The 27,899-nt window shown below is 34.5% G+C and overlaps 1 protein-coding gene across 2 annotated transcripts; it reads left to right on the top strand.

Moving 5' to 3' along the window:
- Positions 1-136: 136 nt before the first annotated feature.
- Positions 137-27,327, top strand: COPS2 (COP9 signalosome subunit 2). Of its 2 annotated transcripts, none has more exons than XM_065901473.1 (13): positions 137-216; positions 11,769-11,882; positions 12,552-12,629; positions 14,993-15,118; positions 17,080-17,190; positions 17,307-17,384; positions 19,285-19,459; positions 20,785-20,963; positions 21,075-21,127; positions 24,024-24,121; positions 25,311-25,393; positions 25,912-25,970; positions 26,594-27,327. In XM_065901473.1, exons 1-13 carry the CDS (start codon positions 163-165, stop codon positions 26,736-26,738), a joined length of 1,353 nt encoding a protein of 450 aa, XP_065757545.1. In that variant the 5' UTR covers positions 137-162; the 3' UTR covers positions 26,739-27,327. The 2 variants fall into 2 exon arrangements, with proteins under 2 accessions (XP_065757545.1, XP_065757546.1); XM_065901474.1 differs by having other exon boundaries at positions 155-216; positions 17,101-17,190.
- The last annotated feature ends 572 nt before the right edge of the window (positions 27,328-27,899 follow it).

Below are 27,899 nucleotides of genomic sequence, written 5' to 3'. Positions count from 1 at the left end.
GGAAACCGAGCTCATTTGTTCCGGGAGGAAACAGTCAGCTCCTCTAAGAGCGACGGGAAGGCGAGGAGAAGCTGGGAGTGACGCCTCTGAGCCGCGGAGGATTGTGGGAGGAGGTTGTCTCCAATTTCTCCTCCCCCGCTTCCCCCCCCCGTCCCAGCCAAGATGTCTGACATGGAGGATGATTTCATGTGCGATGATGAGGAGGACTACGACCTGGTGAGGCGCAGGGAACAGAACTCTGGGACTGGAGGTGGCTTCTGGCTTTAGGGGCCGGGGCGGCCGCGGCCTTTCCCCGTTGAACATGTGCTCCTTCCAGCCTCTCCCGGTGCAGTGACAGGACGAGTTTACCTCCTCCCCCTTCCCGCACCGGGCCCGGGCCCTGCCTCTCCAGCATGGGGGAAGGGAGGGTAAAGGAGGCAGCGAAGGGGGTCCCGAGCATTGCGCTCCAAGTCCAAGCGCCTCCTCCGTTTACCCCTGGCCTCCAGCGCCTGGTTCTGTATGCCTCCTCCCTCTTCCCTACCGCGCGAGCCGCCTTGGGGACCGTGCAGTGGTCTAGGCCCCGGCGATGCCCTTTCGGGCCCAGCATTCTCGGCCCCTCTTATTCACACTTGAATTGAGCGGGTGCGAAATGCTGGGAGAGGGGGGTCCGAAAACTAGGAGGCCTTGTTGCTCCCAGGCCTGACAGCGAAAAGCCACTTGTGAGTCTCCTGGAAACAGAGCTTAATTAGTCTTGTCCAGGGTACGTTTTGGTTTAAGGTAAAGGTGCAGTAGAGAACTGAGAGCAAGGCTAGCTTTAAAAAGTAGTTTAACTACTTGTTTAAAGAGAAAAGGTGGTAAGGAGGTTTTGCTTTTTGTTTGTTTGGGGTTTGGCGGGTGGGGTGGTATAAGGGGATTGACACATTGGCTTTTATCTTGACTTAGAAATTTCCCAATATTCAAAGTTAAAAATATCAACAGTGTAGAACTAAACGAATTTCTGTAGCTGAATGGTGATTTTTAAAGATTCAGGGTTTAGTTTATGAACAGATTTACAGGTTTTAAAAAATTCACTAACATTTCAAGTTGATATTCAAAAACATTACCTGTGTGGGAACTAAGAAAGATTATCTGGACCAAGAATTAGCGTCAACTTGGCTTTGCTTTTTATTTGGGGGTGTTTTTGTGCATGGTTCTTGTATATTATGGTGATGCTGCATTATCGTAAAGTTATGAAATAGTTGCTTAGAGAAGTCTGTCTCATATTTTAAGTGCCAGAGGGTTCTCAAGATATTAATATATCGTTTTGAATTAGTGTAAATCTTTTTATAGTCCTTTCCAATTAATCTTTCCCTTTTAAAAGAAGGCATATTTGCAAAAGGGAGAGGGAAATGCTTGTTATTACCTGAAATTTATAGTAGAGGTGTTGATAATTCTTAAAGTTAAACGCAGAGTTTTGCTAATAGTTAAGATTTCTGCCTTACATTTTAGTTTCTTCAGATCAAGCCAGTTTTAGTCAGTGCCCTAAGTCCATTAAGAATATGCTACTTGTAATATTTTGTGCATTTTTATTTATTATATGTTTACTTACATTACAGGTATTTTTTAACTACGGAAGTGTTTCTTTTAACTCTTCTAACTAGTGTTTTTACATGTTTGTACCTATCTCTTTTCTAAGCAATAGTTTTTTGAATACATGACTTATTAGCACTATGAGTGAGTCTCTAAAGTAAGAATGACAATGAGAATCTTACAGTCCCATGAAGTACTCAGTTCATTTTTGCAAGGATTTTAATTAAACAAACATGATTTAACTTGGCTGTGTTTCTCCAGCCTTTGAGGGCCTACAGTACATGTACAATATAAAATTGAACATGTAGTTTTAACCTTTTTTTAAAATTTCTTAACCAAAAAATGTAAGATTTTACACTACCACACACAATTAAATAATAATTCCCCACTCCAGCATTCTGTTAAATAGTCCTCCCCCCATATCTCTCTTACATAGATATCATATTAATTTATTTTTTACTTCCTTAGTTAATTTCCTTAAGCTACTATGTTTAAAAAAAAAGATTAAGAGGGCTGGTTGCCATTTCATGCTTACATGTTGCCAAAAGAAAAGTTGTTTTTGTTTTTTAATAGTTATTTGCCTGGGTCTTTTCTGTTTTTTTGTTTCTTAGAATTTAAAGAGTCAGAATTGACTCGCTGTTTTAGGGAAACTTCTTTTTTATTAAAAAATGTATTGTTTGTTGGAAAGTTTGCCATCACCTCATTTTAGTCAAAATGTTAACAAGAACCATGAGTATCCTAACTACAGATATATTCAGTATATATGTTATAAGTTGTCTGTTGATAAATTTTAATACCCTAAATCACTTCTTGTTTTTGCCCAATCTAGTAGAAATAGGTAGTTAGGATACCACTGGAAAAAGTAAAAATTTGTTTCCAAAACTATACTGTTTTATCGAAAAAAGTAAATAATGATTTGTGCCCAAGAGCTAAAGGAGAATTAAGTTGGTTAAAAAAAGAAGAAACAAACATGAAATTAATTCAATAGGCTTGACCTCTTATTTCTAAGAGCTTTTTGACTTTTATTTGAGGCAGAAGCAGGCATTTTCTAAGCATAGGAGTGAATGGAGAAGTAGAAGACGGTACTGGTAAATGTCTTTTAATCCAATGGTAATTTTACAGATTTATATACGATAGTGTTAATAGTAACAATAATAATAAGTAATAACTATAGTGCCATTCATTAAGTTAATAAGGCCCTTGATAGATAAGTTAACTGTATTGTAATTCCACAGTTCAGCCATTCTAGCATGAAGTTGATTGGTACTTATAATAATCTTTTAGAAAGGATTTAAGACAGACTGATGTAATACCAAAAATTATTCTTTAGTAGTTCCTCTTATAGGTATTGTATATTTGAACTTAAATGTTATTATTAGAAAAAAAAATGTTGAAAAGGTAGACTAATTCTACTTGGTTAGATGTATTACTGAAATGTGAGCCTCTTTATAGTCACCTAGTCAGGTTTATAGTTGTGATTCGTGAATGAATGTTTACTATTATTGTTATTCTTGTCTTAATAAATAGCTGTTTTAATGCCCTAGAAGTTTATTTCTTTTTTTCTACTTTTTGGGGGGAGAGAGAAGAGTCTTAGCTATAGGATATCTTACAGAATCTCTTATTTGTCACAACTTTAACAAGATCAGACAAATGTCATGTATGTTATAAACAACCTTAGAACATGGTTTAACAAATTAAAATATAACACTTCCATTTTTTAAAAAGATTTTTGAATGGACATGAATAGAATATACACTTTGAAAAAGAAGTAGATTAATATAGGACAGGGGCAAAAAATAGCTTCAGGGATTTGTGTGTTTAATATTAAGACATTCACTTGTCACTCATTGTACATATAAGGAACTGGGAGGTTATAGGTTGTTTTATTCTGAGACTGTTGTCTCAGTCACAAGCTTGACAAACAAAATGTTGGGGATCTTTAAGAACAGATTTTCAAACAATATACTTTTTGTGGTCTGGGCCATTGTTTTTTATGCTGTACACACATTTGGAATTCTGCATGTAGTCTTCACAAAGATGAAGTTTGATTATACAGTTGAGGCTTAAAAAAACTGGACTCCCTGGCAGTCCAGTGGTTAGAACTTGGAGCTTTCTTTGCCGTGGGCTCAGGTTTAATCCCTGGTCACGGAATTAAGATCCCACAAGCTGCTCAGAGTGGCCAAAAAAAAAAGACATGTTTAATTGTAAATAATTGGAAACACCCCCCAAATTATCAGTAGTACGGGAATACTATTAATATTAATAAGATAATAATAGATAAATTATGATATATCCATGTGATGGAAAGTATGTCAGCATTTCAAACCATGCTTCTAAAGAATATCCAATGATATGAAAAAATTTATAAATTAGTCAGTACTCTTGGGTGTAAGGGAGGACAGGAATACATGTCACACTAGCTTAAACTAAAAAGAGCGTGTATTGGCTCATATCGCCAGGAAGTGTAAATATGGCTGGATTCATGGCTCAGATAATGATGCTGGGTCTTTTTCTGTTTCTGTCTCTTCCTGGGCTGCTTTCCTCACTGTATTGGCTTAATTGCCTTCACATTATATCACAAGATCTTGTGATATAATGTGTTATCTTCCTAGTATTATAACCCCAAAGGCAAAAGAGTCTTCCTTCCTAGCTCTAACAGTGAAACCCAGGAAGAACTTTTATTGATTCACCTTAGGCCTGCATCGCCTTCTTCAAACCACTCAGTCACTGTAGACAGGGAGGATAGGTTGCTTCCCCTGCCCTGTGGGAGGAGCATTATAATTGAAAACTCTCACCTAGGAGAGGAACAGTCAATTACCATTGCTGTGCACATAGTGAACACATGTCCACTATAAATATGTAATCCATATTATGATTTTATTGGGTGGGGCTAAAATTCATTTTGCTGGGTGGGAAAAATATAGAAAAAATGTCTGGAAAATATGAAAAGTGTCAGGAAAATTAAAATTGTTTATTTCTTGCAAACCTTTCACAGTGAACCTGCATTTTATTGCTGGGGGGAGAGGGGATGGTTTACAGGGTACAAATGATGAACAGAAATCTTACTTTGATCTTGGGGGGGGGGGGGGGCGTGCCAAACTGATTTTTGTCATTGCTCAAAATTTTTTAGAGTTCTTCAGAACCTGAAGCATCTAGCTTTTTAAAATAGGTAATACGTGCACATGGTTCAAAAATGTGAAATGTTAAAATAAAATTTCCATTTTTGTTCCCTATTTGCCCAGTTCCCATAGGTAACCAAATACACATTTTTATCTCACTCCCCTTTTTTAAACCAAGATGTAGCATATTTAGCATATTATATATATTGTTCTACACTTGGTTTTTTACTTTATCTTAGAAATTATTCCATAGAACTATGCAGAGAGATTACTTATTTCTTTTTATAGCTGCATTGATTGCGTGGATGTACCATACTTCATTTAGCCAGTTCTCTATTGATGAGAATTTGGCCTGTTTCCTTTTGCTGTTGTAAACAGTGTGCAGCTTCTTTTTTTTTTTTTAACTTGAGCTATAGCCAAGTTTTCTCCATTCTATAGGTGTCAAAAATTGTGTGAGTCGGGTTTGATAAATAAGTTGGGCCCTCAAACTGGATGATGCTGTTTTAGGTCGGAAACATCTAACTTAAGAATTTCAGAAGTGTTACTTAATAATCCATGTCAGTATAATTGGAAATTTACCAGTAATTTACCACCTCTTAAAGTTACTACTTTAAAGAACATTGGTTTGAAATATAAGTTTGGGTGTATTTTCCAAAAGGCCTGTTGCATTACCTCATAGTTGTATCCTATATGATGAAATTAGAGAGGTTCAAACAAGGGTAACTAATGACAAGGATGTCATTATAAGATCTCCCATAAGTAATGAGAGACAGCTCTTATGTGCTAACAATGAGATAAATTTTTTCACCCCTAATGTAAATCTGTAAAGTATGAATACCCAACAGAATAAATTTGTACTTGTGTACCATGTCCCAAAATGAACACATGGATCTCAGCAAGAAATAGAGATCAACCCCCATAATTGACAGGAGAGGAACTGAAACATCCAGTGTAAGTGACTTACCTAAATTTACGTGACAAATTAGTGGCCGAGTCAAAACTAGAGCCCAAGTCTAATGACTTTAATGATGTCTTGTTGGAAAATTTAATTTGAAGACTGAAAGTTTAGGACAGATAAAAGAATGTTCTGATTTATACCATAGACAAATTAGGATCCATTACCTTGAGTGAAATTTTTAAAAGTTTGGTTAATTTTATGAATGGCTAAACCACAGTTGGCTACCTAGGACTTGGATTAAATCTCATCCTTAAGGATAATGAGACTTTGCCCTTTGCCCTAGATGCCCAACATCTAGTATAGCTGTCTAAACATGGTCAAGGCTTGGGAAGCATTGTTAATGGTGAGTCTTGTTTCCCTAGAGCGCGTTTCTTAAGACCTCTATTGGCAAGAGACACAAGTACATGAACTATGAAACCGACCCTGTTCAGCAGTGGCCACATTCCAACATAGAGTCAAAATTGTCCCTACCTATTGTGTGTTGTGTTATTTTGGAACATTCACCCACTTTTCATTTCAATTAAGCAGACACTTACTGAGCATTTTGTAATATACCAGGCTCTGGGGATACCAAGATGAGTAAAAGTAAGTTCTTGCTTTTGAGAAGCTCTTGTTGGGGCAGGTGAGGGGAGAGGGGAGGTGGGAACAAACACACAAGACTCCGTCTTAGAGACATGCCATGTCATGTAGAAGCATGACTGAGGAGAAAATTTATTTTGCTAAGAAGAGTTGGAGAAAGAATCACAAGGTAAGCCTTGATGAATACCTTTCTCAGGAGTGTTAGGGGTGGGGCACATCATAGGAGAAAAGTGGGAAGTTTGTTGGAAGGGGCGGTGGATTAGAATTCCTAGCAGAGAGACCAGTGTATGCCAAAGCAGAGATTTTGAAGTACATGGCATATTTGGGGGGAAGAAAGAATAGATTTGGTTGGTGTAGATGGGTACGTAATTGCTTTGGGAAGATGTCAGGACATGAGTTATTATGTAAGTGGGTTGGAACTATTATGAACTTCAGTGGATTTTTTAAAATCCCTTTAACACTGTACAACTGCTTGGTTTTTCATATATTGCTTAAATTCTTTGTTTTTTTTTAAAGCATTCTTAATATGTAGGTTAAAATTTCAATTTCTCTTTTTAAAACATTTCATTTATGCTTTTATAAATTATAGTTATCACCTCTTCATCTGACATAAGGGAATTCAGTTAGCAATATTTACTTAATACTTTTCCTATATTCCCTATTTTGACTGATGGTATTGTGTGTAACCAAGTCAGCAATAGTCTTTAGAGATAACTTTTCCCCTTTCTTGTGCACATATGATGTGGCCTTTTTATTTTACATCCTTAACATCGCATATATTTATTCTATCCCCTTCCTCTTCTCCCTTTTCTACTACTTGGATCAGACCTTCATCATGTCTTGGCCAGAGTGTTGTAAGAGTATCCAGTGGGCTACTTCATTACTACCAGAATGCTCTTCCTAAAACACAAGTCTAATTCCCTATAAAACATTTTAGTGCGTCTCCATTTGATCTTAACTCCTTGCTAGACTTGAACAGTTCTACTCTCTGATCCAGTTTATCTCTTACCAGCTCTACACACATCCTGTGTTTCAGCCCAGTCAGACTATTGATGGTTCTTCCAAATATGCAGTGCCATTTCAAGCTTCCGTGCTTTTGCATGGTTAATTGTTTTATTTCCGGTGCCTTGTCTCATCCCTGGGAACTTCTATTCCTACTTTTAGACCTGGTTCAGGTAACTTTTCTCTCTTCTAACTCATTCAAGAGTAGTTGATTACTCCTCTTCTGAGCTGCCACTGTACCTAGTATGTGTCTCTGTTACTGCTTTTATTGTGTTATATTGGTGTTTCATTTGCATATCTGTCTCAGACCATGGATACCTTGAGGGGAAAGACTTAATTTGCATTTGTTGAGCAACATTTAATTGCTGGTTTATACTAAAGATCATTATCATTGAGTATAAATAATAGATACAAGTAATATATAATAGATATTCTACACAAAAGAATTATTCTAAAGACTTCTCAAAATACCTTCAGTGTAAAAATCATGCCAGTGTAGTAAGTGAATAGTTTGCTGTAGCATAGTTTGTATTGATGGTGTGATTCACTGAGCTGCAAATGACAGGTTAGTGATGTCATGGAGGCTGCAACATGGTGTTGCAGATCGTAACACGGGACTGCCTAATTATAAGAAACCAATCAGTAACGTATCAGCTGTGCCAATTCTCATGTATTTATACATTTCAGCAGTAACACTTAAGAATTGAATTGCAATTATGCAAAAAATATACATTTCATTTCTTAACCCATGCAATATGAAAAACCAAAATAACATATTCACAAAATGCTGAGGGCTGGATTAAGTCTTATCTCAACTGTAGTGATTTGGGGGAGTTATGTAGAAGTTAGAAATATCATTAGCTGGAGCCAGTCAGTTCCCAGAAGTTGGAGGTAGTCAGTCTTGTACTACAAGAGGCATTCAGACATGGTAGGAAATGTAAAGGTTCCTGCCTTCAACAATGTTATAATCAGTTCAGTAATTTCCAGTAATTGAATTTAACCTTCTGGCAACTCCATGTCCTATTCATGTGTGCCTCTCAGCTTCTACTGGTCAGTTTTTTTTTCCTAATCCGTTATGGGTTAAGAAACCAAAAATAAATGGGCTTTGAGTAAGAGTCCAGATTCTTAGACTTGGTGATAGATGTAAATCAAAGATATTTTGCTTCCAAGTTCAGGGGTGCATTCTGAAGATTTGGGTTGCATAAAGGTCATTTTCTGATTCTAGCTATTCCCATATATTATTGAACAGTTACTAGAGAATAACTGAGAAGAACTGATTTCCAAAGGTGAGAGTATGTTTTATAGCTATGATTCTTTACTCCAAGTCTTCCCTGAGGAGGTGATGCTTAAGCTGTAATGACATGCAGTGGTTAATGGGATGAAGAGAAGTAGAAAGAAAAAGGAATGTCATGTAAAGGTGAGAACAAGTTTGGCAACTTGTGAGGTAAGACCAGGGTGGCTGCAGCAAAGTGAATGAGGGAGAGCTTGACAGGAGATATGGTTGGGTGCATAATGGGAAACCATTTTTGAGAAGAGGAATGAGATAATTTACATTTTATGAAGATTATTCTGGCTGCTTACCCTAAGAAGACTGGAATTTGAAAGTTAAAAAGGAGAACGGGGGGCTTCCCTGGTGGCGCAGTGGTTGAGAGTCCGCCTGCCGATGCAGGGGACACGGGTTCGTGCCCCGGTCCGGGAAGATCCCACATGCCGCGGAGCGGCTGGGCGCGTGAGCCATGGCCGCTGAGCCTGCGCGTCCGGAGCCTGTGCTCTGCAATGGGAGAGGCCACAACGGTGAGAGGCCTGCGTACAGCAAAAAAAAAAAAAAAGGAGAATGGGAAGGTTATAGTTGTGGAGAGATGAAAGTGGCGTGGTAGACTAGGGTGGTGGCGGGGCAGGGGGGAGTGGATGGACTTGGGATTCATGTTCAAGGTAGAATCAGTAAGGACTTTTTATGTTCCAGCGGTATGATTCCTTTTCGTTGTTTAGCTATCTCCCGTTACAGTTTCATGTCTGCTGTTCTCTTTTCCCCTTTCTTGTTTTGTCCAGCATGCAAACTCCCATTTATCTTTCACAACCTGGCTCAGAAGCCATTACTCTCATAACATGATTTGGTGTATACACTGGCATGTTCATTATTTATTAATTGCTTTTTTAGTTTAATCAGTTTTACTGTAGTCAAACCTAAATTACAGGGTTAGGAAGTGAATGAGTGATTATGAACTTTACGCACTACTCAGAATTTGATCCCAACTCTAAGAGAAGTGTTCCAGAGGATTTTCATATGTTGAGCATAACTGAATTCCTGATACTTACATTTGTGAGACAGTGCCAGTGCTTCACAGGAAGTATCTTTATACAAGGAAATAATTATCCTCCAGAGGGCGCACATTACAAAGCCATTGTGGTCAGCTAAAACTGATTACATACTAAGATCAAACACCTCCCTCCATCTACTGGTCATAGGAAAAATTCGTCTTGTGTTTACATATTTTTGAGCTTTCTAACACTACACTCATGTGCATTTTTTCTTTCATGTGCCTTTATGAGACAATACAAAATTTCTCATAAGTATCTGCAAAAAAAGTTTACCTGTACTTGGATTTAGAAATAGCTCTTCTTGTCTTTTTCTGTTTACTTTCAGGCACAATTCTGAATTTGGCATAAACTTGCCCTTTGTAATGACTCGTAGCTGAAGGAAATAATCTTCTCTCTTCCTAAAATAATAGTTTTTACTACACTAATTTATGTATATTTTATAATCCTCATCATTAAATTGAATATCATATCCTGGAACTATTTTAAACTCTTGTTTATACTGCTCCACAAAATAGTGTTACTCCAATTTTTCTTGGTGCTTTATTGTTCCATAACTAGGAACTGAATTTATGTGATGAAAAGTCACATAAAACTATATAAATAAATTTTGTTTTATTTATTTTGATTTGTTACAAGACTAAAGTGTGTTAATATAACTAAACAGCTGTTGAGTAATGTGGAATGCACATAAAGCAAATATTCTTATAAACATATAGTTATATTTAGTAACAGAGTACTTGCTATATATAGATTACCATCCTCGGTAGTCAGGCCATGTTAGAATAATGAAATTTAGACTTAGGGAGTAGCAAAAGCTAGATTATGGAGTTAAAGGTGAGTAGGTAACATTTACGTAATAATTAGTATTCACATTGATTTTTCTCAGGTTCCATTATCCACAAAAGGTTAACCACTACAGAACTGAAGATCATAACCAATATTTCTTTACAATTTGCTTTTGTGTTGATTCTGTGGAAATCATAGTTTTGACCTGAAGGAAAGAAATGATTCTACAGTAGTTCAAGACCCCCGGTGTTTGCCTGAAACCAAGGACAGTACTAAACCATATATATGCTATGTCTCTTCCTATACATACATACCTGTAATATAGTTTAATGTATAAATTAGGCACAGTAATAGATTAACAAGAATAATAAAATAGAACAATTATAACAATATACTGTAATAAAAGTTGTACGAACGTGGTCTCTGTCCTTAATTAACTCCTTCAACTTTGCCAGAAATGTGACAATGACTTCTTCATTAGCAGATGTAGCCTCTCCAGTAATTTTTATATTTTTCAGTCCAAACCTGTTCCTGAAACTATGCAGCCATCCCTTACTTGCAGCAAATGGCTTGGTGTCACTCATTTCAGGGAATCCTTTGCTGACGTCTTTGTATAGGCTCAATGTTTTCTGGCATAATACATTACCATCGGTCAGAACATGTTTTCTGTTCATGTCCTTCACCCACAAATTTAATGCCTTTTTCATCTTAACTAAGTACTTTTCACACACTGTGGCCGTAACTTCTGCAACAGCAAAGCTAGCACAAATTTCTTTTTTCCGTCGCAATTTCATGGATAGAAGATTCGTTCTTACCATGGATCTTAGCAACCTTAGCATACATTTTTTTTCTTTTCCTTAAGTTGAGAACTTTCACCTTTTCAATTAAAAGAAGCACTTTAGGGCCTCTCTTTGGCATATGTGAATTTCTACCATCACTACTTTTGAGCTTTGGGGCCATTTTTAAGTACAGTAAGGGTAACTTGAACACAAGCACTGTGATACCACAATAGTGGATCTGATAGCTGAGCCTGCTGTTAAGTGACTCACAGGACAGGTGGGATATGCTGGACAAAGGGATGATTCACATTCAGGGTGGAACAGAGAGAGCTGGCAAGAGATGTCTTCGTGCTACTCAGAATGACTCACAATTTAAAACTTATGAATTGTTTATTTCTGGAATTTTCCAGTTTCTATACCTCAACTGATGGAGCAACTGGAACCATAGAAAGTGAAACCACGGATAAGGAGGGACTACTGTCCTCTGCTATCCACTTGATTTGGGGTTTTCCCCTTGTTATTTAACTGTTTAAACATCAGTGGGGTTTCACCTATGTAATTAAATTGTTTTGTTTTTTATAAATGTGTGGATTTTCTCTTAACAGTATTCACATTTTAGCAATGTGTGAGTTTCTTTTCTTTTTTTCCTTCATTTTAATATCTCTTTCTAACACACAGGAATACTCTGAAGATAGTAACTCTGAGCCAAATGTGGATTTGGAAAATCAGTACTATAATTCCAAAGCATTAAAAGAAGACGACCCCAAAGCAGCATTAAGCAGTTTCCAAAAGGTTCATATGTTTTCTGGCTGATTCTGTGTCTTATATTTTTCTAAATGATGTCTTAAATCAAGTAAATTCCAGTGATTTTATCTCAGTAATACGTTTGGATACTTAGTGATAATCCTGTAAAATAAGTTTGCATTATGCAACAAAAGCAAATATTTCAAAAGGGCTATCCTTTTGTTTTTTCCAATCAGGTTATCTATAGAGCAGGGCCATTGTCCTGAAAAGCTAGTATGGTTCTGGCAGAAAGAGAGTCAACATGCTGGTCAATAGTTACTATCCCTGCAATCCTGTTCCTTTGTCTTTTGGTGACAAATCACACAGGTGTGGTTTCATTATTAAATAGTGTGATTTCTTTACTATTGATAAACTTTTGGGTTATTCTTACCAGCGGATTTTTCAGAGGAATAAAAAGTACTTCTGGGATTGTGTAATCAAGAAGTAGTTCTTATTTAATCTTTTGATGAAGAAACTTCAAAATAAGCTCACTTACCTTAAGTAAGCATTTTAAGGCTGGTTTCTTTTCTTAAGCCTATTAAAAATGACATTGAGAAGTAGAGTTCTTGGGGCAGTGTTTTTCATGCATATAATGTAAAATTAGTTTACAACTTAGGTATTGAGTGTCATTAGAAAATAACGGTATTAAATTATACTGGAAGTTTCTTCTTTTTTTAGGTTTTGGAACTTGAAGGTGAAAAAGGAGAATGGGGATTTAAAGCACTGAAACAAATGATTAAGATTAACTTCAAGTTGGTAAGATTTGTTTTGAGAGGAATTAAACTGTTAATGAAATTCTGTACTTAAAAACCTCATGGCAACAAAATGTCATTATATCTACTTCTCTAAAATAATTCTGTTGATATGTTTCCATATTTAGCCTACTTTTCATTTGTGACTACAGTAGTACTAAATTTTAAATATTCTGCATAGGATACAAAGTTTTCTGTTTAAGAAAACTTATCTTTTTGATACATGGGCAGTATTTAGCTGCATTATTAATAGAATGACTTTTCACTGCCAGGCTAGGTCAATCAGTAGAGCATGAGACTCTTAAAAGAGTGACTTTTAAACAAACTATTAGTGTTTATTTTGGAGTTCTGAGGTTCTACTTTTTATTACAAAACGTTCCTCTTCAACTGATTAGGGCCAAAACCTTCATGGCTCCTCTCTTTGTCTCTCACCCCACAAATAATCCATTGGTAAATCCAGGTGGCTTTATATAATCTTCAGAATACGTTCAGTATATTTTATAATTTAGAGGGCTATGGAAGCATCAGGTGTCTCGGGATGGAGATTTTGATTGAACAATTACGGTGACATTACGGGCCCATGTTCAACTCCTAAGATTCTGTGATTTGAAATAATACCAAGAGACCCTATAGAAATCTACTATTTTAACATACTAGCAGTCGTTTAGTTTTTGAGCCCGTTTAAATGTATGCCACCCGTAGGATTTGATTTTACCATTTTACCTTGAGCCAAGAGGGGAAGCAAGTGAAAGGAGAGGATTATTTGTATTTTGTGTTATTTTGCCTACCTTCCTTCTCTACCTTTTATATGCTGTAGTAGCATCTCTGAATAAGTTGTGGTTTACAAGAGTAGTTTCAGCTTCCATCCCTGCCGCCTCATTTTTGAGTTAGATTCAGAGTCAGACTCACGTTTCTGTGTAGTCCTCTTGAGCAGTAAAAAGTTGGAAAGGTTTGTTGTCAGCTGCTCTGTGCATTCACCACTGCAAATAAAAACCAGTAAACCTAATCGTCCCTCGATCTTTAATTACAGTAACATAATTTTTGAAAAATTAGCTTTAAAGTTATTGTGGCATAAGGAAATGAAGTCAAAACTAACTTTTTGCTAAAATCCTATTTCAGTATCAAGTTATAATCTCAAAGTTGGGACAGTCATATTTCTGATTTCCATTTTGCTAGGAGATACATTCTATAACTTGGGTTTTAGTGGCTCATTGAGAGGGTGTTACCTATTATTTACCCCCATGTGGTCCTGGTATACTTGGAAACGAAAGTAGTTTGATGTATATTGCTAAAGCTTTTCTCATTGTTCTATCTGTTTTTTCTCACCTACCCCTACTAGTTTTCTTTTTTGTAATTCACTTGCTTAGAACATTTCAGGGAGTCTTCTCATGTTTTTCTTTTCTTGTCCTTCATGCTATGTACCAGGGCAAAACATAGTCATAAGCAGAAAAATTACAGTGTCATTAATTTATTCTTCACCCTAATAAATTTACATGTTCTGTCATTCAAGAAAAAAAGCATTGTATCTGCCATTGCTCCACCTCTGTGATTAAAAGTAGAGTATATTGTTAATCCCAATAAAAAGAGGGATTAACAGCACTTGGAGATTGTGGACTGTGGATGCAGGTTATAAGGTTAGACTCATAAGTTGACTTATATGATATGCTCTGAGGGATGATAGACCCTCTGCCAAAATATTTAAGTGCTGGAAATTTCACTAATAGTCCTTTATTTCCTCAGATCTTACATGTTTCCTGGAATAACCACAGTAATGCAAATAATCCTGCAAGGAATAGCAACAGTAGCTACATCTGCTATTGAGTAGGGCCTTAGGTGGGAGGACTTTTCCCCTTTTTAGGGGTTGGGAGGACTTTTCTTGATAGTGGGATGAGTATCTGGGCTTGAAGAGATTCTTTCACTTCACATTTTAATATAAAAGCCTGCCAATAATAGGGAGAGAAGAAATACATAACTATTGTTAGAGAGCTTCCTGATGAAGGGGTAAATTTTTAGGAAAGAATATTTGAAAAGTAGGACTTATTTCTATCTTTTGGTCTATGAATATTTTAGTAGTGTTAGTGATTTAAATAAATGTGCTTGTTGTGCCGTGAGGAACAATATCCGAAATTTGGAAAATCTATAAGTGGTACTTTTTCAAAGCCTAACTTCAAAAATTTGATTCATTTACTGAGTAATTGAGTAATTTCAAATTTAAGCTAAATTTTGTTTATGTTTCTGTCATACAGTTTCTCTATTATTGAAAAACTATTTTTCAATTAGCTAGTAATATGTACTATAATCTTAATCATGTGTATATATCTTAGTAAATAAATATGTACATAGTAATGCATTTTTCTTCCCTCACAGACAAACTTTCCAGAAATGATGAACAGATATAAACAACTATTGACCTATATTCGGAGTGCGGTCACAAGAAATTATTCTGAAAAATCCATTAATTCTATTCTTGATTATATCTCCACTTCTAAGCAGGTTAGATTCTGTTTTTACCTCTTAGTACTTATTAATATGTTTATCATTTATACTAAGGGCTTTGTTTTTTTGTTTTTAAGTCCTAGAGGTTTTATTTAAGCAGTTATGCTCGTTTTTATTTTTAGTGTGCTTTAAAAATAATGTGTATTTTATTCTTGATTACAGTACTAACTGTATAATATTAAGATTATATTATAACCCTAGCTTATAGGTTATAACCTAGCTTAATTATATGTAACCCTAGCTTAATCTCTTTAAATATCATCTTCAGATACTAACAATCTGCACACAACTTTTGCAGGCTTATATTAGACTCCCATACAGTTACTATCACAGTTCCTTCTAATAAACTTCATCAGCACTTCAGCTAGCCACCCTGAGCTGTTAATACTTAACAGTGAGTCATAGGTGGTTTGTGTAGATTTGATTAGATAAAGATCCTTGTGAGGAGAACCTGTACTCATATCGATTAGTAATTGGCATTACTCATTAGGTGTTCAATTCAATAAGTTCTATTACAAAGAATAGGTGGATGATGGATGATGAAACTACAGTGGATATGGGAAATGATAGTGCTTTCATTATTCTAGTCTTTGATTATTAAGAAAAGCAATGATTATTTTATTGCTAAGGTAATTTTTAATTGGACTGTTTGTTTATATTCTTTTAAGCAACATAGTCCTAAGTTTCAGCTTTCTTACGCTATGATATTTGAGCACAAGAAGTATTTTCTATATCACTTAGCATTTCTTAGAATGTTTGATAACTCTTCGTACTCAAAAAATGTTCATCTCAGAATCAGCGTCTTTCATTCTGTCTTTTCTGCTAGATGTTGTTTTTATTTCTTGAGGCAGTCTATTTTTACTGTTTATATCTAAAATATATGTAATGGAAATAGAGGAAGATAAACTTATGTTCAGAACATTAACACTTAATGGCACTAATTCTAGAGTTCTTAAATATCAGGGGGCTTTTCTTAAGTGGAAAAATATTTTCTGAGTTTTACAAACAAGTGTTATCAAAACATTTTTTTGTACATTATTCGTAAATGGTATGCCAGATATTGGGGGGGATTAAGTAATTTAAAACTTTAAGATTGTGTGTTGCTTCATGCTATTATATGTAAGCTTTTTGTCTTTTTGAAAGTAAGTATAGATATTGGTTGGGCAACACTTGAGTTACTGTGCCATGGGCAGTCGTGAATAAATAGGCAACCTTTTCTGAAAGTATCAAGCTTTCCTGTTCTCATGGCCCTCTTACCTCTTGATCCTGTTAAGTAGAGACCTAGAGAATCAGGTATTCAAACAAAGGTAGAGCCAGAAGCGGGGGGGGGGGGGGGGGGGGGGGGGGACAGAGGAGCTTATCATAATGCAAAACAAACAGCAATTTCCATTAAAAAAGTCAGACTTATGAGCTGATGGTGTTAGACTCAGCTAAAATTGTGCTAGACTTTTCCCTCCACTCAACTCCAACAGTTTACCAGTAACTTAAAAGCTTGTAATCCAGTTAATTGATTAGTGACATTTATAGAAGAATTTTTGAGGGAAGAGGCTTATTCTTTGTTTCTTTAACAACGTAGTGTTTGCCATATAGTAGGCACCAAGTAAGAGTTGAGTGCATAACATATACACTATTAATAATAAACAGCACAACTAGTTCTATGCGCATGTCATTTACTTTGCTAATATAGAACAAGTTACTAGATTGAAAAGGACAAACCTGTACTACTAGAGCATTAGACATTTTCTGGGTTTTATTTTCTTTAACGCATAAAAACATCTTGGCACTTTTTGTAAATTTGGTCTGTACTTTGCTAAAGTTTTGTTAATTTTGTGGACTGTCACAGACATTCAATAAGATACAGATAGTGTATCTTATGTATATTAAAGTTCAAAGATGCACTTTTAGTTTGCTCAAATTAACTTTATTAACAGGTACAAATTTGCTGTTTACAATTATAGAATTCTGATTTTTTATGTCAGATGGATTTACTGCAGGAATTCTATGAAACAACACTGGAAGCTTTGAAAGATGCTAAGAATGACAGACTGTGGTTTAAGACAAATACAAAGGTAACAATTATAATTACATTTTTTTCTTTTGAAGAGTGGGTGGGTATCCTTGATAAACTATAAAGATGCACCTTCTGTTGAAATCTTTTAATTTTAATAAGTTTATTTTTTTACAGCTGGGGAAATTATATTTAGAACGAGAGGAATATGGAAAGCTTCAAAAAATTTTACGCCAGTTACATCAGTCCTGCCAGGTAGCATTCTTTTATTTTTTCTTAATATTTCTTCATAATAAAAAAGCATAAGAAAAAATTGTATTTGAAACATTGTTTAGGGATGTTTTGTTCAAGCATCATTGCAAAAATAAAATTTGGAAAATAAGTTACCAGAAAGCTAATTTTTTCTGAGAATTACATTTCTTCCTCCTAGTCCTAATTTCAATCCTTATCTTTGTAGAATGAGGCATAGGTATCAATAAATGAACTGACCAGTCATTAATACTAAGAATAAGCCTTTCATATTTAATTATGTAACCTATGAAAATTGGAAAGGATATTATAGACATACATCATAAAGATATTTTATATTCTAGTTTTCATGTATGAATCCTCTGTAACACCACTGTCCCATAGAACTTCATGTGATGTTAGAAACATTCTGTATCTGTGCTCTCCAATATGGTAGCATCAGATACATGTCATCAAGCACTTGAAACTTGACTAGTGAGATGAAGGTACTGAGTTTTTAATTTAATTTAAATTTGGATAACCATGTGGTCCAGACAGTACACCTGTATAACTTTCTAAATGTGAGCTGTAATTTTGTATTTCCTTTTTTGTCTTGATCAATAAGTTACTTGATATTAGTTTAAATATTATGTAGAAATACTGTTTTAAATATTTTTATGCTCTTTCAATGCTGTGTACTCTTATTTTAATTATATATGTTATTTCTGTGAGTGGGTAAAAAGTTAATAAGAAAAGTGTTCTAAATCATCTGCAGATATTTTCATTTAATAATTTTACCTTTTTTTAGTTTTTATAAGCAGGAAAATGTTTTATATTTCATAATAGGTTTGGTTTATAAGGCAGATCAGTCATTTATGGATTGTTTCTTATCTATACATTCTTAAGGGAATCTGATACATAACCAGCTGTGTGTTCACTTCCACATGAAATGAAAATGGTTGAGAAGGCATTTCTAATTTTAAAAAGTCTTACAAATATATACATAAGGAATATGAAAAAGCCCTCTGGAGAAGTTTTTGCTTGGTTTATTTCAGAACATAAGGAAAATGCCATCTGGATTGTAAATAACATTAAAGCATAGAGAGATGCATAATAATCTGAACGTACAGATTGTCTTACATATCATATTTTTTAGTCTGGTTGTGACTCGTTAGTGAAAAACAAATAAAGGGAAGTTTTAAGTTGGAAGACCAAATAAATAATTAATTTTGGCTTTGTGTATGTCAGTGCTTGATGTTATGATTATCTGACTGTTGACCATATTCTGTTTTTCAAGGCCTGTGTTTTGTGGGCTCTTGGTCATCTTTCAAAGTCGAACTCAAATCTCCCCACCTTTGTTATTCCCTTGACATCCCCCAAGAGAATTAGTCCTTTCTCTTCCATTCTTGGCACTTGGTTCATACTTAACTAGAGTTATTATCATTTATATTATAATTTATCTGTTGACAGATTGGTCTTCTAGATTATGAACTTTTTGAGATCAGGGACATTGGCTTATTTAAATTTGTATTTCCCCAAGGTAGTCCCAGTACCTGGCACTAGGAAGGCACTTGAGAAGTGCTTTTGATTGAATCAGTGGATCTAAAGTAGTTGTGAAGATTTGGAGAAGACCATTCATAATCTCCTAGATAAAACAAAACATTGCAATTTTTATACATAAAAAAATACCTCTGGCCACTTTTTTCCTATTGAATGACTAGAAAATACAAAAATGACTAGAAAATGATTTCCTTTTTGGCCATTGAAGGTCATGTTCTTAGTAATCTAGGTCCCAATTGAAATTTGTAATGCATTTTCCCACAGAATTAGTATTGTAAGTGTAAGGTTCTCAGGGTAACTCAAGTAAAAATCACTAGGTTGACTCTGAATTCTGTCTTGACTAAATGTTCATTATTTGCTTTCCTAGACTGATGATGGAGAAGATGACCTGAAAAAAGGCACACAGTTATTAGAAATATATGCTTTGGAAATTCAAATGTACACGGCACAGAAAAATAACAAAAAACTTAAAGCACTCTATGAACAGTCACTTCACATCAAGTCTGCCATCCCTCATCCACTGATCATGGGAGTCATCAGAGGCAAGTTTGGTTTGGAAAGGGTGGGCAGTTGTCATGGGAAGATATCAAGGTGTCCTTACATATGATTGAATGACTCTGAAGGTTGTTTGTTTTAGTGAAAATAAAAGGCAAAGTAGTGAAGTCAAAGAAATGATCTAGTCTTAGAAGGGAATTAGGATGAATCTTTGTAAAATTTACATCAGTAAAGATATAATTAATAAAAAATACACCATCAGAAGTTCTATTGTTGAATTGTTATATATATATATAATTTCTTTTTTAATGATTTATTTATTTTTTATTGAAGTGTAGTTAATTTACAATGTGTTAATTTCTGCTATACAGCAAAGTGACTCAGTTATATATATACATTCTTTTTTATATTCTTTTCCATTATGATTTATCACAGGATATTGAATATAGTGTACTGTGCTGTACAATAGGACCTTGTTATTTATCCATTCTTATGTAATAGTTTTCTATTAACCCCAAACTTCCAGTCCATTCCTCCTTCCCCCCTCCCCCTTGGCAACCACAAGTCTGTTCTCTATGTCTGTGAGTCTGTTTCTGTTCTGTAGATATGTTCATTTGTGGCTTTATTTTATATGAGTGATATCATATGGGATTTGTCTTTCTCTTTCTGACTTACTTCACTTAGTATGATAATCTCTAGTTGCATCCATGTTGCTGCAAATGGCATTACTTCGTTCTTTTTTATGGCCAGGTTGTATTCCATTGTGTATATGTACCACATCTTCTTTATCCATTCATCTGTCGATGAACATTTAAGTTGTTTCCATGTCTTGGCTACTGTGAACTCTGTGAACATAGGGATACATGTATCTTTTTGAATTATAAGTTTCTCTGGATATATGCCCAGGAGTGGGAATGCTGGATCATATGGTATTTCTGTTTTTAGTTTTCTGAGGAACCTCCATACTGTTTTCCATAGTGACTGCACCAATTTAACATTCCCACCAACAGTGTAGGAGGGTTCTTCCCTTTCCTCCACACCCTCTACAGCATTTGGTATTTGTAGACTTTTTAATGATGGCCATTCTGATTGGTGTGAGGTGGTAGCTCATTGTAGTTTTGATAAAATTACTTTCTACTTCAACTGAGAGTAAAGATTTGCAAATGCTTGTTTGGCTGATGTTTAATGAAGAGCTTGCTTTTAAGAATTAAAGTATGTGCCCTTTACACACTACAGGAGCTAGTAGTCTTCAAGATATAGAATTAAAAGACTGGAAGCACTGAAATAGTTTTCATTTGATATTTATAAAGTGTTCAATCTTGTTATTACAGAACTGAAAATGTCCTCTTTTCTCCTGTTTTATTCTTTACAGAATGTGGTGGTAAAATGCACTTGAGAGAAGGTGAATTTGAAAAGGCACACACTGATTTTTTTGAAGCCTTTAAGAATTACGATGAATCGGGAAGTCCAAGACGAACCACTTGCTTAAAATATTTGGTCTTAGCAAATATGCTAATGAAATCGGGAATAAATCCATTTGACTCACAGGAGGTATGTTTGTGCTCTAATTCTTCATTTCTATCAGCTATCTCTTGTGAAAATAAATGTATTCTTTCTTTGTACATACACAGTTAATTCTTCTTCTTTTTTTTAACTGTTTAGGCCAAACCTTACAAAAATGATCCAGAAATTCTAGCGATGACTAATTTAGTAAGGTAAGCTTTAATATTTCAGTTAAGGTAAATTACCTTAAAACAGTGAATAAATAGGAGAGAGGAGAGAACTTTTCAGAATTCAGTTAATACTCAATGTTTGCTCTCTTGTATTTTGGCTTGAAGTATACCAAAGTTGATGAAATTTTTGAAGTCATTTATTTTACTGTTTCTGTTAGTCACGAGATTTTATAAGTATTCATTATCTGTATGAGTGTGTGCACACACTGTTTTTCAGTAGAAAGCTGTAGAGGTTTTAAAACAATTTCACAATGTTACAGTTTCTACCTGCCTTAATCCAAAATGAAATTATGAATTGGTCTACATTAGTCAAGAGTTTTCAGTAAGACAGTTTCTTTACTTGTATATTTTCTTAATTGACAAGATTAAAAATCACTTTAAATAAAGTTGCCTCAGCTAAATTTCTGACGTTAGATGCAACAGAGATGTCATACTGGTAAGAAATCTAAGGATTTATTGTTGCCTTTTGTGGAGAAAGGTATGACTAATTATAGCTAATGACTAAAAAACCTGCCATAATCGATTAATATTAAACAAAATTAAAGAAAATGAAACCAAGCAAAGAGCCTAGAAAAGACCTGTTTTTGTAAAAGAAATCAATGAGCAAGAAAAATTTTCCTCTGAGCCAGGAATAGATGGAGCCTAGGCGTTAATGGGCTTTCTTTATAGAAAACTGAGGAACTTACTAGGTTTCAAGTCCATTGTTTAGATTGTACGGCTGAGTACCAAAGACAGGAAGAATGTAGTTAGGGACATGGGGCAAGGTTGGGTTTTTTTGTTTGTTTTCAGATACATGTAGGTAATTTAGATGACCAGACATTGTCTTAATAGTCTTTTTTTTAATTTAAAAAAGTACTGTTAGACTATAAATTATGAGTCACCTACATATAAATTTTATATACTTGGAGAGAATAGCTTATTTCATAATACTGTTTAAGCTTCTATGTAAAATGTCCTCATTTACTTTGTTTTTATTTGGCTATGACTTTTACAAGTTACTAGGCTTTTTGTTTGTTTGAAACCTTAATTTTAGCTGTAAAAAATAAGAAAGATTTTATTTTAAGGGGACTACGAATGGTTAGGGGATAAAAAACCTAAACTGGGCTTCCCTGGTGGCGCAGTGGTTGAGAGTCCGCCTGCTGATGCAGGGGACATGGGTTCGTGCCCCGGTCCGGGAAGATCCCACATGCCGCAGAGCGGCTGGGCCCATGAGCCATGGCCACTGAGCCTGCGTGTCCAGAGCCTGTGCTCCGCAACGGGAGAGGCCACAACAGTGAGAGGCCCGCGTACCGCAAAAAAAAAAAAAAAAAAAACTAAACTGCAACATTAAAAAGTCAGTTTCTTTTTTATTGTTTACTTCTTTAGTTTATCTTAATATATATTTCTTGAATTAAGTTGATTTTAGTTATGAAAGGAGGCTTCTCCATCTTTATTTCAAATAGTTTATTCTACCTACATTTGGCCACATTAAGAGATTATTCGTTTAGAGGTTAGCTACATAATATTTTAAAAAAATGTTTTTTAAGTTATATTGCTAAGCAACAGTTTAACTTTTAAAACGCTTAAAAAAATATTGAGGGAAAGTTTTGCCATAGACATGAATATTTTGTTCAGATTAAATTGGTTAAATGCATTAAATGGATTAAAGTACTGATTTATCAGACCTTTAAAAAGTAATGGCTATATTTGTATATTTATTTTGTCTTACAATTTACTCTAGTGAAGCCTCTGTATTGGAACTCTAAAACTTATTTTAATGATAAATTTTGAAAGAAGTGGCCTGTGGTGTCCCACATTTTGTGTAAGATTTTTTTTTTTAAGCCACTTAAATAGTGGAAGAATGTCTTTTGGTTAAAATACATGTGTGTGCAAGTGTTTTCACTATTTGAATATATCCTCCTATAGTATTATATATTACAATAATATATTGGGGGTAGGTAAGAAAAGTAATGCTTCCTAATTTTATCTTCCTAGTCAGTTGCCAGCAGACTAGAGGAAAATAATTCCTGTTGAAGCACTTGAATCACCTGTCCCTAACATGAAGTTACATTGCGACCCAACAGATGGAAGCACAGCAGAGGGCGTGCAGAATGGCTGATGATATGTCTTACATATAAAGCAGACAGTGTGGTGCCATATCCAGAAGGTTGGCTTCTTCCTTCTCAGCACCTTTAGCAATCCCCATAGTGCCTCCGAGAGTAGATAGTAGACATCTCAGAGAATCATGAATGTAAATCAGCCTTTGGCCTTCTGCAGCAGTGTCCATCACTCTCTACTTTGTGTGTGTATCCCATTTGGCACTAATTATCTGCCACCAATGTTTCTGCTGTATAGCTCAGTGGAATTCTAAGGCTAGAGAGAATTGAGAATCAAATGTTCCCTTTAAGAAGTTTTGGCAGTTGCTGGTACCTTTCTAGAAGATAAAAATTAGGAAGCTGCATTTCTGAATAACCTTCAGGGAGGATATACTGTCTTATATCCAAACTCCTCCATACAGTAGTATGCATGAAACCTGGTTTCTTAGGGATTAAACGCACAATTTAAGTTAAAAGCATCAAGCATTAAACAGTTATTAAACTGTTGTCAATTCTTAATACCAAGATTTAGAGAAGATTTTAATTAGCTATGTATAAATATAATATTATAACCCCAGAAGATATAATTTATCTTTCCTTTATAAAACCAAAAGCATTAAAAAGGAAATTCATTTTATTTTCAGAAGGATACGTGTGTGTTTAATTCCAATTTCCATGACAGAAACTATAATATAATTTAGATTTTTGCATATAAAAATTGAGAAATAGGCTCTTTGGTTTATCTGATTTAATATATGACTTCTTCATGTTTGACAAAATTTATGCTTTTCTTTTTCTCTTAGTGCCTATCAGAATAATGACATCACTGAATTTGAAAAGATTCTAAAAACAAATCACAGCAACATCATGGATGATCCTTTCATAAGGGAACACATTGAAGGTATATTCTTTCTGCTGAAATTGTTACATTCTTTGTCACTGTCAAACAGTACTTCTTAATGGAGCTACATGGAGTTAAGCTCTTTTTCTTCTGTTTATTGCAAAATATAGAAATGTTTCTAAATGCTGTCATGGAATGGAATATTCCTTAAAATTATAAAGCTGTTTAAAGAAATCACTAGCAAATTTCATTTATTAATGTAATCAATTTCTTATATGATGTCCATTTCATTTAAGGTGGCTGTCCCTTTTACCTTCTTATTCTAATTTAGATATTATTGCATGTTTATTACTGATGTTGAAGTTCAAAGTTAATTTTTAGGATTTATTTTTGACAACAAAAGTTTTGAAAACAGCCTGCTGTTGATAATGCTGAGATGCACTTACTTTGAAAAGGTAGGCTAACACTGTACCAACAAACGTATGAGATTTTTAATAAGTTCTGATTAACAAAGATAAAAGTCGTCTCTTTGTTCTGGAACCGCTTATACCTCCAGTGTTCCTACCTGTTATGGAGCTATTTGAGGGTTTTTAATAACCATTTGGGACAACTTATTCAAATACTTGAATTCCAGATGCATTAAGAAAATCCAAAGATTAGAAGTAATGTTCTTTTGTTCCTCACCTTCCTTTCTCTTTCATTCAGCAGATATTTTTAAAGTTCTTATTTGAACTTAGAACGATACTATATTTTGTGGGCATAGAAAAATGCAGAAGTCTTGTGCATGAACTTCTATCTGTTTTTTTTAAAGGACACTTACATGAAGAACTAGGGACAATTGTAAAATCATTGTATAAAATGTACTGCTCTAGGTTTTGAAAGAGCATAAAATAAGGAACTTGGCGGGTACAAATTAGAGCTTCTTGAAAGAGGAAACTAGAGGAAATGATGAGCAGTGAAGTATTATTGAGAAGGCAAGAGGATATTTTAAGTGGTATCACAACGTGAGCAAAATCAGGGAGGTGGGAACAAGAAAAAATTATGTGAAAGACAGCCTTTAATCATACTGTGCATCTGTTGAACCCAGATGTTTTTAGATACAAGTACCTTGTGTTCTTGTTAGGAAGAAAGATGTATTTTGAGAAGATAAATGATATAGTTAATTAATATAATTTAGAAGTACATAGTGATTCATAAAGCTATACAAACTAGTAAATACAAATGTGTTATTTTAACTTTTTTCTTTCAGAGCTTTTGCGAAACATCAGAACACAAGTGCTTATAAAATTAATTAAGCCTTACACGAGAATACATATTCCTTTTATTTCTAAGGTACTTTTATTCATTGATTTTAATATTTATAATTTGTAGTTATAAATGCAGTATACCTATCTTCTATTTAAAAGAGTGATTCTTGTTAACATTTTGTAATACTACATTTTTAAAATACAGCATAACTTAAGGTTTTTCCTTTTAGTGTGAATTTTTGTATTTTCCTGGCATAAATTGAGTTAAAAGAAAAGAGAAATAAGGAATCATTATATTTCATTTTAAAAATTCCTTCAGCCTCAGAGAAAATTGTAGGAGCGAAAGTGGCTAAAATATATAATGAATGTATGGCTAAGCCCAACCACAATAAAATTATAGCAGGGGTATACTTTTAAAGTTAACAAGTTGGATTTTGTCAGACCTGTGTTCTCGGAAGTATTTTGAACAGATAATGAAATTTGCTTTAAATTTTCTTTTTTAAGTGGTAGAAATGAATTTAAAATATTTAAGAATAATTATATAAAATCATAAAGTCTTTCAAAAAGTTAATTGGTAGAATTATAATGAGTCTCTTGTCTTAGGAGTTAAACATAGATGTAGCTGATGTGGAGAGCTTGCTGGTGCAGTGCATATTGGATAAGTAAGTACTTGACTATTTTGTACCACAACATGTTTAGGACATAAAGTTTGAATAATGATGGCAAAGGTAACAGTTGAATTCTTGATTTTTCATAAAACTCTCTGGCTGTGGTTTTCTATTAAAAGAGATATATGTGTGTGGTGGCTTTTTATAAATGAATGATCATGTTAAGCACATGATCTTTGAAAAAGTTCTAAAAGACTTTTCAAAAGGTTTCTCTTTCAGTATATGACCCATATACAGCTAGAGAATTATTTAATGGATAGTATTATTTTGTTTTTAAAGTTTAAGGTATGATATATAATAGTTTGGAAATTGTATCTTTCTTAAATGCAGTATGTTATTTAAAGCTTCACATATTACATTTGCTCTTGATTAATTGGGTAAGTATATGCCTGTTGGTTCTTTCAATGAAATTGGTGAAAGGTAGCTGAAATCTGGTTTCTGTCTGAAGTTTGAATAAGGTAGTGAATGTTAAATTAATGCTGAACTCAACCATTCAGTGTAGGCAGCAGCTTTTTTCTTTTGTATTTATTGGTATTGTGACTATTGTATGAAGTCCAGAAGATACGTTTAGTGAAAATGGTTTGTAGACATGTCTTCTTTTATTTATTTATTTCCAGCACTATTCACGGCCGAATTGATCAAGTCAACCAACTCCTTGAATTGGATCATCAGAAGAGGGGTGGTGCCCGATATACTGCACTAGATAAATGGACCAACCAACTAAATTCTCTCAACCAGGCTGTAGTCAGTAAACTGGCTTAACAGAGAACAAGCTTTTACAGACATACTTAAGTGCAGAGATGTAACCCTTAAAAGAACTGGGAATGGCAAAACTACTGTCGGTTGATGTGTCCCGAAAATTATTGGAGTTATGGCAGAAGTGCTTTTTTTGATCAACTGGTTTGTGTTTTGCTGCTGCATTTATCCCAAGAAAAACAGCTTTAATCTCCAGAAGAAAACCAAAATGCCGTGGGATTTATGCTGTATTGACATCTTGCCCTAAAACATACAACATCATAGTAATTTGTCATGGGCAACATGACCAGAGAGAAGATTTTTTGTCATGATTTTAAATACACTGACACGCTACTGTTGGTTAAATCTAAACATGTTTTACCTGCAGAAATTCTCTCACAAATAACCTGCAATAACTTGAAATGCATACTTCCTTTTCTCATGTATAAATTAAAATGTTTGCTGCCTTTTGCAAAATGTCAGTTCTCCAAAAATGTGTCCGTATATTTCTGTACCTGCAGCGTAGTAAAGGTTTAGATGAAACCCCATAATTATAGTGGCATACTGTCACTTAGGTTTCAAGCAGCAAAATAAACAGTGCAGCTCAGAACTTGTAGTTTGGTTCTTGATGCGTTTTTATTACATGTGGGGTTTTGTTTTGTTTTTTAGTACCTTAGAAACGTCAAATTATTTTTCTTCAGTTAATGTTAAAAAGCCTGGGAGCAAATAAGTCAGTTATTTGCTTTCAAGTTTTTAAGGAGAATTAGTTTCTAACAAAACATTTGCATAGTACTTAACTTTGAAAGTGATACTTTAAAGGAATAAAATCCTTTTTTTTCTTTAAGAATGATACTCCTTTTTAAACGATTCTAACTCTCAGAATGTTCACTTTAAACAAATACGCCAGAATATAGACAGCTAAATGAATGTTACCCTGCATCGTGATCATGCTGGAAAACTGTTTCCTAATTCCAGCAATCTACCGTTGCTCAAAACCTTTTGGGTTTTGCTCTTTTACAATTGCATTCAGAGCTAATTTAAGTCACACACGCTATTAACTTTATGATTGCATATTGTTAAAAAAAAAAAAAAGTATTACCCAACTTGATTGTTTTATAGTTACCATTTTTGGGCACCAAATGTCTTTTGACCTTTTCCAAAAATTAAGTCAATCTATGAGGTAATAGT

This window comes from Phocoena phocoena, chromosome 2 (genome assembly GCF_963924675.1).
Source record: "Phocoena phocoena chromosome 2, mPhoPho1.1, whole genome shotgun sequence".
NCBI classification, from domain to species: Eukaryota; Metazoa; Chordata; class Mammalia; order Artiodactyla; family Phocoenidae; genus Phocoena; species Phocoena phocoena.
This window is presented reverse-complemented; position numbering and strand designations above follow the sequence as displayed.

What these genes read in the sequence shown, in the direction of transcription:
- COPS2 (XM_065901473.1), top strand. Translation starts at nt 163, where the DNA reads ATGTCTGACATGGAGGATGATTTCATGTGCGATGATGAGGAGGACTAC. An exon ending in TTAAGATTAACTTCAAGTTG is followed by an intron (nt 12,630 to 14,992) that starts GTAAGATTTGTT and finishes CTTCCCTCACAG; the next exon opens with ACAAACTTTCCAGAAATGAT. An exon ending in AGTTACATCAGTCCTGCCAG is followed by an intron (nt 17,385 to 19,284) that starts GTAGCATTCTTT and finishes TTGCTTTCCTAG; the next exon opens with ACTGATGATGGAGAAGATGA.